Raw genomic sequence first — 11,676 nt, forward strand, 5'->3', positions numbered from 1 at the left:
CGGCGGTCGTGGGGGTTGGCGGGGGGCTCCGCGGCTGCTGGAGGGCTTGAGGGGGCTTCGGGGGGGCTTCGGGGGAGCGGGGCGCAGCGAGCTTTCACCCGCGCGTCTCTCGCCGCTTCCAAGCCTAACTGGGACAGTTCAGCCAAAGTGAATGTTAACTACAGAATCCATTTTCCTGTTAAAATTCTCTCCCATTTACAGCACCTTAGGCATATGTAACCAGGGTGTCAGGATAACTGCTTCAGACATTTCCTGCCCCAGTTATGTGCAAGAAAAATTATGAAACTATATCCCTGATACCTTCTTCTATGAAGAGCAAAAGAAACTCTGATTGCATTATCAACAGTAAAAACCACTTAGCCTCTTTACTGAGTGCTGAGCAAGTGAAAGGAAACTAAAATTTAATTCCAACTTTAGAAAAGCAGTTTACATAAGCTGCCAAGTTCAACAAAAAATATGTAGAATTAAACTGATGGAAATATGCCATTCAAAGACAAGCCATTTTGTTTCTTTTATAACACCATATTTCAGAAGTAGCATAACACACACTCTGATACAGGGGTGATTACCTAGCTCTGCTCATGGATGGCACCACACACTCCTGTCACAACCCAAAGTTGTGGATTTTTGATTGTGTGCGCTTCAGCACCGCTAAATTATGTTCCCGCCAAATTGCAGCTCTTTTGCACGACGGAGCGTTCTGTTGTTATAGAGAACCCGCGTGCAGAAAAGTGTTTCCCGTCGTTTTGTAGCCTTCTTTGCATTGTGCATTTCTCTTGCATTATAGTGATGCACGCTGCAAAGGAGTTCCCGCCATTTGTATTAAGATTTGAGCCACATTATTGGCCAGTCTTAATATAGGCACACGTGGCGGCTAGCTATTGGCTTGCTAGCCGTACAAAAGGCTTGGGTGGTTTCCGCCCAAGTTGGAGAGAAAGACGGAGAGACAGCTCTCTAAGCGCTGTGGGTCCTTTCAAACCCAGCGCATCTTTCTTAAGTAGGCGATAGAGGCTCCAATTGCCGAACCCCCGGAGCCTAGCAAACTCCGGGGCACCACTCACCGACGGCCTCTAGCCTCGAGGATTGAAGCGGAGCTGTACCTGGAAACTGTCCAGCCTGCACCGCGACCATCTCCGGTGTAAGTAAATAATCTTTTCAATCAACCATTACGCCTCCGTGACTGATTCTAGCTCGAGCGTACTACTCCACCCCGCAGTTTTTCTCCGGCCCCGCATGCCCGGGCTGCCGGCCACAGCCCGCGTGCACACAGACAGGCCCGGCTCGCGCCCGGCGAGGACGGGACCGGGAGCCGGCCCGCACAACTCCAAGAAGCAATGCATATGAGGGCAAACCCCCACCCCCAAATACACCTGAAGACGTCAGCAATTGAGGCAAAATCCTTCAATCCAGTTTTTCATCCAGCAGTTTTTAACTTCTGTATCTTCCTTTTCTAAAAATCTGGGTGTCAGTTAAAGTTTGTTTTTCTTTAGCCAGAAAACCCTCCCACATACTCATCTGAGCACTTCTTGAAGTTCTCTAAACATTTTTTATAGCGCTGGACTTTGTCCAAATATTTGAGCTACCTGGTTTCTTTAGATGCATCTCAAACTTTCTGTTTACAGTGTAGTAAGCTCTTTATTTCAAGACCTTACTAATTTGTTCCAGCACTTGGAAGAAGCAGACAAACATCACTCACTGGAACTGGCAGTTTCCGTCTTCTTTTTGTACTTTCTCTGAAAATTACAGTTTCCAGCACTTATCTTTGCATTCTTTCCTTTCCTGTCACCATTAAAACTTTGTGTCTTATCAAAGGGAAGTGTGGGCTTTCTGATGTTGGTAAAGACAGTTAAGAATCTCCCAGTGAACAAGATTTAGGTCTAGTGTTCCAAACACAGCTCTACTCACCTGAGTAGAGCTTACAAGTAGGCCCCTGTATTGTTAGGTAGACATTTCAGGACGTGAGTGGGGCAAAGAACAGTAGAAAGGAACTGAAGAGGAAGGGGGAGGCTGCATATCTGCTCCTGTCCTGAAAATACATTCATACTATGGGGAGGAAAGTTCTTGGAAGTCATTACCTTGCCTCCCTCCTTTCTCCAAAGCTTCCCAAGCCATCTGGTTGTGGTAGCAGGCTGTTCCTTGTCTCTCCCCTGGAACATAATGCAACTTTGACTACACAGATATGAAGTGGTACTTTACCGCACTAGCAAAGACAATTATGCTGGTATTCATTAGAGTGCTTATTCTAGTACAGGTGCTGCTATAAGTAAAATAGAAGTAGCTATTATGATTGTAGCTATTATACCAGTACAAATGCATCACACTGAAGGTCACACTGGTATAACTATATTATAGTATCATATTGTAAAAATGTTTTTTTAGACCAGTCAGTAGCCAGACACCCTCACACTGCTCTTCTCTTCCCTTTGGTGGCCAGTCTGGCTGCAAAAAAGCATGCTGCTTGGTTCCATGAAGCCAAAGTGATAACCTTCCTCACCTGAAGCCAGACACAGCATGCAGCTTTCTCCTGAGTTAGCCATTGCAAGGTGGCAAAGCAAAAAGCTTGCAACAATAAAATAAATAAAAACAAACAATGACAATGAGGCCTTCCATTTTTTGAGTGCATGACTGTGGATAATTTAACTAAATATAATTTTTAGCCAAAAAACTTCAGAAAAATACCCAGCACACCTATGCTGTTCTTTTTTTTTTTTTAAATCTTCAGAACCTTCCTGAATGCGGAAAGTTGCATATCCATCCTTGAACAAGGAAACTCAGAGAACAAACTCCTGTACTGTATAGGTAAAGGGTCGGCAACCTATGGCCTATTGGCTGAATCTGGCCCACAAAACCATTGGATCTGGCAGCATTTGACAGCTGAGAGCTTTACCCTTGCCATGCTATGGTCAGGTGACAGAGAGAAGTGGGCGGCCAGGTCCTAATGGTGGCCTGTGTCAGACCTGAGCTGAGTCATTCTGGGCTGCTGTTGGAAGACATCGCCAGCCACCGGTATACATGGCTACCCTCAAGTCTCCTTGCAAGCCTGTGTAAAATTGTCAGCTAGAGTCTTTGCTCAAAGGAAAGCTAAAGCATGGCTTATCTGCTTTATCCAGAAGTACAGTATCATGCGGCAGAAAGCAACCATTTACACAACACAGAAACTCACTGTGTACATTAGGCTAATTCTGTACAAGTCCCCAAAGAGACACTTGAAAATTAGTAGTTAGGAATCATTTATAGAAAATAAAATTTCTGTATCTTTATTACAAAGACCTCATCAAGTTATTAAAACTATAATATGCAAAGAGAACAATTTATTTTTTGCTGAACTATCTTTCTTATTTACCTTAATTTTGATAAGTTTTAATGGTGAAAACCAATGGATTATTTCATTTGTAGGCTCTCTACTCTAGCATATGCTTGGTTTGGTTTGCAAATACTGTAGGAAACATTTGTTAACCTGTCTCCATGAGAACTTACTTTTATTTCAGTGAATGGCTATTGTCATTAAGGGTAGTGAGAGCTGGTTTTATGGACCAAACTTGACACAATACTGTCCATCTGTCTTAAAATAAAATTTAAACATATTAGGATATGAATATTAGTCTAAGGTGATCTGACAAATAGGTACATTAATAAAGTCCCAGCATTTTGGAGCTTAAATTCATATTCCAGACCCAAATCTTCAGCCTCTGTGCATGAAGAATATCCATTGCTCCTATGCCCAAAGAAATTCTTTGCATGTCCCTACATAGCACAATATGGTACCATGCAGAAGTGCTCCATACTAACTGTTAATGTAGTGGCTTATACACTCAAGTTCATACAACAGGGCAGTAACATGCTGAAATATCCAAGGCATGTCAAGTTTTGCAAGCATTAGATTCAAAACTGGATGGGGCTGAGCTGTGTTAGCACAAGGCTTTGCCAAGTTAATCAACTCTGCACAGAGCTGACTTGCCCCACATAGACTACAGAGGGTAGATAGTATCCTCTATACTCGTAGACTAATTAAGGATAGATGGTATCCTTAATTGGATACTATATCAAAACAGACTGCTGGATGAGAGGAAAAAGATTCCTGTTCATGGCACGCAGCCTGTTCCTGTTACTTTTCTTCTCCGCCATCATGTTATGGAGGATGTGCTGGGGCCATTGACTTATGTTGTGCATTTCTTGTGGTTTTCGGAGTGTATTATTATTAGCTATTTTTAAAGTAAGGTCTATGGAAGTTTGTTGGTAGGCTTCATACAGAACTGGATTTTAAGGGAGGATAGTGAAGAACTGACAACAATCAACTGGCGCACATTTTCAAGGTAGCTATTCAACACCAGTGGACTGTAGAGGAGAAGACAAGCACAGAGAACGAAAGGATACCAAAGGAACAATGAAGTATGTAGACAAAAGTAACTGCTGAAATATTCCCAAGTATAAGAGGCTTGAAAATGCTGCAGAAGAGAACATTTCAGCCACAGGACATACAAGAAATGCTGCTGCACCCTCTGGCTGGAAGACTTCAAAACTGCTGTGACTACATACAGCTATACCTCTCCAGCTATGGGGCACTATAGGGAGCAGAGAATGTCTTTTGTCAGAGCAGAAAGTCTGGTGGAGTGGGAGACAGCAGTAGCAACAAGGATGCCCTGCCACTGGGATACTTGGCTCTCAGCCCCTGCCCTTCTCCTCTTCCCAGACCAAAGACTTAGTGGAGAGTAGGAGCTGGAGAGGCTGGCTCCAGTGGCAGGGTGGATGCAGGACTCTGACAGGGGGAGCCAGAGTGGTGACAAGCATAGGGGGTCACCGTGTAGGAGGTCACCTGCAGGGGTTTATAGTTAGGACCTGAGGGCTGGCTCCCGGACAGTTTGCAACTGCTGCTCTGACTGCTTAAGCAGTGCCCTGGCTGCCTGTAGCAAGGATCTGCTCTACCATCCTACTGCAGAGCAACACGCCTGCAATAGGCACTAACAGTCTCTGGTTTTCCCCCTGGCTGCCTATTCCCCTGCAGCCAACTCATCAAGGGCATTGTTTCTCTCACCTGGAAAACCTCCCAGATGCTGAATCTTCCTTAAAAGTAAAAGAAGCCTCTGGCTCCCTGTTAGAGAGCCCCAGTGGAAGTCAGCAAGGGTCTGGCAAAAGAGTGCAGGCAGCTTGTGGTGTTGTGCAGTGGCTCCCCAGCCCCTGGAACTGGGATTCCAGTCCTAAGCCCTTGAACCTCTCCTCTCCCCCTCTTACCAGAATGAAGGAGGAGGTGGGGATTCGGCTGGAAAGTGCATCCTGGTGACAGCAACAGGACTAGCAGCAAGACCCAGCTGTTGGGCAGTTTAGCAAATTGTCAGTCAACCTGCCAGACTGTTCACCCCATTTTACCTCCCTTGTGAAGTAGGAGAGAGAGGAAGGTGAGTGGAGCACTGGGGGATTCTGGAGGACCTTGGGGTCCCCTGTCTCTGTGCACATGCAACAAAAAATGAAATACTTCAGAGAGGACTTCATTTCAAGAGGTCCTCTTTCAGAGTACTTCAAAGGACATGTGTTTTTGACACTCTTCAAAGGGCCAGCTGTACAAACCTGTCCAAAACATTTCTGTTGTTACTTCTGTCGCAATATAAAAGTTTGAGGAGAATAGACCAAATGAGAGGAAGACACAAGAGTGGAGATGTGAGTTGGACTGGTGTCATACTGAACCTCAGAGGCAAGATCGGAAAGTTAAAACCATATATGGGAGCTAAGAAAAGGGGCATGACAGTTGAGATACAGGAGAGGAAGAGAAAGTTGTTGGGTTTTTTTCCTAGTAGCATTCTGGATGTGCTAGAGGGGTGTAAAATGAGTCAAGGTAGACTAACCAGGATATTAGTAATTGGCACAAGACAGGGGAGAGGGGGTGGGGGAGGCAAGGCTTTAGCAGCATTTTAAAGAACTAACAGGATTCAGCAAAATCATAGGTATTGGCTGAGAAAAGAAAATTTGACTATGACTCAAACTATACATGATGCAGAAACTCAAGTGAAATCTTGGCCTCATTGAAATCAGGGTAGGTTTTTGTCACTGACTTCAGTGGGGCCGGATTTCACCCCATCTTTGTCCTCAAAAAGAAAAAGTGTCATACACACTTACGGCGTGGTATACAAAAATGTCATAAACACGACAAGGTTCTTTGAGTAGACATGATATCTTTTATTAGACCAACTACATAGTTGGAAAAATTGTTCGTTCCAAGCTTTCAAGCACAAACACCCTTCTTCAGGCATAGGGAGAGTCTGGTGGTGGTGGTGTGCTACAACCAACAACCTCATAAGCATGACTTCACTGTTGCAAGGCTGCTTGTGTGAGGGAGGATGATGAATTTACCATCTGTCACCAAGAGGAGGAAGAAAAAGAAAAACTGAGGGGGCATTTTTTTAAAGCTAAACTGAGTTTGAACTGGAAACAGAACACATGTGAGGAGATGGGCCTAAACACCGAACATGTGATAGATTTGAAAATAGCCAGCAGAGATGAGAGAGATTGAGCCCATATGAATCTGAGCCCATATAAGTTGTTACTGCGCAGTCAATAGGTACTTGCTAAATCAAGTACTAAATGACTACAGTAACTGCCAGTACTGTATAGTCCTGGTACCACACATGTCATTTCTGCCCCTACTGTGCAGTAGCGCTGGTGTCACAGTTCATGCCCCCCAATGCTACGTCACCAAAGTGTCTTGTATAGACGCATCCACTGTGTTGCAGTCTGAACTTACCCAGGCTACCTTGGGTAATGGAAACAGTTTAGTTACTGTAGTACTGAACTCTGTGCACCTCATTTATCCATCCTATGCTATGGCTGCTGGACAGCTTCCATTGCCTTTCTATTAATCTTTGTATGAAATGTCTTCATTATAGTTAAACAAAGTAACTACATTTAACTATAAACAAGCATTCTTAACACAGGTAGGCTTTGTAGTAATGTGTCATCCTGTTTATCCATATAAGAGGCATATCACATGGTTCTGTGTGTTGAGATGTTCTTGGAATCTCTCTAAGCCAGTTATCTCAGGTGCAGATTAAGCTACCCGTCTTCCAGGGAATTATGGGAAGGACACTGGAGAACTATCACCCTCCACTGATTTCATTTACATTGGGTAGGGTGGATTTGCATCTTCTAGACTGGGGTGGGCAATTATTTGGGCCCGAGGGCCACTTAGGGAGTTTTGGTAAGCTGTTACAGGCTGGGTCTGCCCTCCCCCATCCTGCAGCAGCTCACCAAAACTCCCCAAGAGGCTCAGTTCTGCTTAGTGCTCAGCTGCACAGCTGGAACAGGGCTGCGGGTGGCTGGGGTGTGGTACCTGGGAGCGGAGCAGGCAGCCGGGGTCAGGGCTGGAATCACGGGGTGGTGACAGTGCAGGGCTGGGGCTGGAGCCCAGGGCAGAGCTGCAATCCACTCTCCGCACACTTCTGCAGCAGGCACCTGTTCCGCAGGCAGGAGCATGTGGGGAGTGGATCATGGCTTTGCCCCCGGCCCCAGCCCTGCACTGTCACCACCCCATGATCCCAGGGTCTCCATGGAGACCAGCAGGACTTGTGTAGGCAGGGTGCACAGTCAATGTAGATGGGATGGGTCCATGGGCAAGCAGGGAGTGGCATCCAAGAGCAGAACAGGCAGGTGGGGCCAGGGCTGAGGCCTGGGGCAGAGCTGAGATGTGATCAGCTCTCTGTATGTCCCTGCCCATGGGGCCAGCACCTATCACAGGGACACATGGGAAGCAGATCATGGCTCTGCCCCAGATCCCAGCTCAGTGCTGTCACCGTCCTATGAACCCAGCCCCACCCATCCTGCTCCTGGACACTGCTCTCTGCCCGCCCATGGCCCCATTCCATCCTCCTAGCCATGAGCCCTGCCTGTGTGGGCTCTGCCTATGGCAGTGGGTGTGGGGCAGACAGGCCAGGGTGCCTGGGCAGTAGGACTGGGTCCAGCAGCAGCAGCAGCACGAAGGAGCCATTGCCACATGCAAGTCAGGCTGGCTGCAACTGTGCCTCCCCAGCCCCACTACATGTCTGGGGGCAGCAGGACCAGTCACATGCACCCACAGCCTGGGCTGCACCCCACATCTGGGCCAGGAAGACCAAGGGATCAGTTGTAAGCTGGACAAAATCTTTTGGGAGGCCAGATCCAGCCCTTAGGCTGTATTTTGCCCACTCCTGTTCTAGAATAACCAAAGTAGATTTTACATATACGTGTATATAAAATGCATGTATAGCACAAGCATTTGAGAGCTGATGCTCACTTCATCAGATGCTGTAAAGCAGGGGTGCCAAACTCCCTGATGAGTGGCATGGGACCAGTCTGCAGGCCAGATCAGGCCCACAGACCTGTTCCCCCATCCCCTCCCAGCACACCTGATTCAGCAGCTGCTCCATCCAGTCTGGGACCTATGCCACATGCAGTGTGGATCCCAAAGCAAATAGAATGGGCATTGTGTGTGGTGCAGCCCAACAGGAGCAGCAGCTGCACTGCACATAGTGCCCACCCCAGCTAGACTGTGCCATACGTGGTATCTGCTTTGTGATGTGTACTGTACATGGCATCTACTCCAGCTAGTCTGGGACCTGTGCTGCATGCGGTGCTCACAAGCACCGCATGCAGAGCAGGTCCTGGACTGGCTAGAACAGGCATCACATACAGTGCAGTCCCGGAGCTGCCAGGGCAGGTGTCACATGCAGTGCAGTTGCTGCTCTGGACAGACTGTGCCACACATGGCGCTTATTCTGGCTGTTCTGGGATCCACACTGCATGTAGCATGGGTTCCAGACCAGCTGGAGGAGCCACTGGAGCAGGTATGTGGAAGGGAGGGTCCAGCAGCAGCAGTTGGAAGGAGCCACTACTGCTGGAGCTGCCAGAAAGCAAGTCAGGCCACTGCTGCACCACCCCAGCTCCACTGCGTACCTGGGGGTGGCAGGACTGACCACATACACCCATGGCCTGGGCTGCACCCCATACCTGGGCCGGGTATGACCAAGGGATCAGATGGGCCTGATGTGGCCTGTGGATCAGCCCCACACCACGGCCATATGCTGTGCCCCACACGGGCAGACCCAGGGGCACACAAGGGGCCAGATGGCAGGGCTCAGTGTGCCAGATCCAGTCTGTGAGTCTTATGTTTGATACACCTGCTTTAAAGCTTCAACTCACAAAAGCATTTGCTATATACATCTACTTTGGTTAGTCTATAAAAGTGCAAGTCTACCCTGCCTTCTGTTTGACTTTAGACTAACACGGCTAACTATGTCCCTCTCTCCATTTACATCCCTTACTGCAAGAGTGAGGAAACTTCAGCTCGAATTAAAACTGCATCTTGGTTTTAACACGGGCCCCTAGTCAGGTAAATTATTTGGGTACATTGAACCCACACCAGGTTTTCAGCTGTGTGGATGGTAGGTGTTGTGGGCTATAAGGTAAGAGACAACTTGTGTTCAGCAAAGACACATCCATGTACATATCCCCAACCTCCAACAATCCTTTCAAAACTTCAAGCCTTTATTCACCCTTTCTACTGTATCACACAAGGACATACTAAAGTGGTGGCAAGAAAACATCTGTCAATTATGTTAGTCATCTCGGGTATCAGATAGATTTACAGTAAATGAAAGTTAAAAAAAAAAAAAAAAAAAAAAGGAAGCTAAATTGCAGACTCCTAGAAGCAAAAGTATAGCTTGTTCCACACTTTCACAGTGCTGAGCATGCCAGCAGAGCAGATAACTAATAACAGTGAACACTGGAAGACCTAAGTCAATGTTTCTTCGGAGGTAAAATAGGTTTTTCTGTTAAGCAGTTTCTAGCTGGCTTATTCTCTCCGTTCGAACCTAACATCCAGACAATCACACTTTTCTTAATTCTCTATTTGACACTGCTTTCCCTCCATGTTAAGGGCTCCTTTCCTCAAATGTATGGGTTGTTAGTTTTTTGTTTTGTTTTGTTTTTTTTAAGTATAAAAACTATTCCCTAGACTTCAAGCAGATGGAGTATACAGTGGTGCCAATTAGTGTATACTCTAGGTACATACCAGGAAACTTACAGAATTAGTGTTTAATCAGTAACACACAATGGATCATGAATTAAAAGGAATTCCATGTACAGCAAGGTTAGAGGTCCCTTCCTCGTGGTTGTGACGAAGCCGTGTGCTCCAAATCATGGAGGTTATGGAGTCTATAAAAATAATAATAATAATAACCCCATTTGCCACATGTTAAACCAATGGTCCATGACCCATGGGCACTGACTGTGAAACCTTCTGATGTTGTCACTAGCCACAGGAAGTTTTAGTTAAAACTGAGGTTTAACAGGGAGAGTTAAATATGACACTGTCCATGGCAGGCTACTTGTTATTGCCTACAGGTCATCATACGCTGAGGACTACTAGATTAAACGGTCTGCTAAATTTAACTGCCATATTATAAGGTTTCTTGATAATTAGCGATTAGTGCATCAGTTTTTACCTTTTCACCTATCCTAAGCTTCACAAAAATACAAGTGAAATTGTAAGCTTCCCACCCATGCCAGGGACACATTTCTGAGCGACTCCCCTCCAAAGTGCTTGGGAGGGGTACACACACACACACACACACACACACACACACACGCGTCAAACAAAGAAAGGGCTCAGCTTTCTCTCTGTCATCGAGAGGTCCCAAAGCATCCATGCTGGGATTAAAAAAAAGAGGAGGGAAACTGTTAGCTTTGCTACTCTCCTTTCAAGGATGGCTAGAGGAATGCATGAAGGGAGAGTTCACCAGGCTGGCTAGCTGGGGAAGAGACAGTGAAGGTGTAAAGCCTAGAGAAGTGTAGTAAGAAGAAGCAGAGACCTGTTCAACATGGAGGGGGTAACCCACCCCTACCCAAACCAACCAGAAAATGCCTCTGTTCTCAGAGGGAATGAAAGATCTCCGCCCCCATGCAAGGCTGAAGAATAGTTTTTAGGAAGCCAAATTCCTTAGGCTTGAACCCTAATCCCATAGACACAGCCCCAAAATGAGGCAGCTGCTGGTCCCGCAGCACCTGCGGAGAACAGGCGCTGAGCGACTGTAAGTGAACACGGGGTTTGGTCAGAGCCATCTGCCCCTTCCTCCTCCCCGTACCTCGGGGCAGGCGAGCACCCCTTTGCCCAGGGCCAGGGCACCTCCCTGGCAAAACCACCATTAACATGCTGCTCCGGTGGGCAACTTGGGCTTTGAGGGTGTGTGCGCGCACGCATGCGTGAATATGTATGTGTGTCCACGCGTGTGCATGTACCTGTCTGCATGTGTATGTGTCCATGTGCATCCAGGTAGACCCATGCGCGCGCAGAAGCACACATACAAGTATGTGCATGCACACAGTGGCAACCTTAAGGGAGGGCAAGCCAGGCGGCTGCCCAGGGCCCCACACTTTTGGGGCCTCAAAATTTTGCAACAAGCATCGGACTTCATCAAAACTAAGCCTGTAAGGGGCTGCAAATGACTCTTGCCCAGGCCCCAACAACTCCAAGGCCACCCCTGGCGCACATGTGTATGTGCATGAGTATGTGCATAAGTGTGTGGGCGCGCGTGTGTGCAGGTGTGTGCACACGTTGGCACATCCGTGCGGGGGGAGCGCTGTGCCCCGCACCTTCCCCGGGGCGGCGGCGGCACCTGCCCGCTCGGGCCCGGGCCCGGGCCCCGGCGCGGGCCC

General features: G+C 47.4%; 1 protein-coding gene across 2 annotated transcripts in view; it reads right to left on the bottom strand.

Moving 5' to 3' along the window:
* The window catches only part of KCNK5 (potassium two pore domain channel subfamily K member 5), a 56,252-nt gene extending 45,661 nt beyond the window's left edge, over positions 1-10,591 (bottom strand). Inside the window, exons 1-2 of one of the 2 annotated variants that reach the window (XM_025197821.1) lie at positions 10,046-10,591; positions 2,076-2,147 (exon numbers count right to left, since the gene is read on the bottom strand). In XM_025197821.1, the coding sequence (XP_025053606.1) occupies positions 2,076-2,112 (37 nt within the window). In that variant the 5' untranslated portion in view covers positions 2,113-2,147; positions 10,046-10,591. Of the gene's footprint in view, positions 1-2,075; positions 2,889-10,045 lie in introns of those variants that run through there. The other variant, XM_025197820.1, reaches the window with a different exon arrangement.
* Between the last annotated feature and the right edge of the window lie 1,085 nt (positions 10,592-11,676).

This window comes from Alligator sinensis, unplaced genomic scaffold, assembly GCF_000455745.1.
Source record: "Alligator sinensis unplaced genomic scaffold, ASM45574v1 scaffold198_1, whole genome shotgun sequence".
Taxonomy (NCBI): Eukaryota; Metazoa; Chordata; order Crocodylia; family Alligatoridae; genus Alligator; species Alligator sinensis.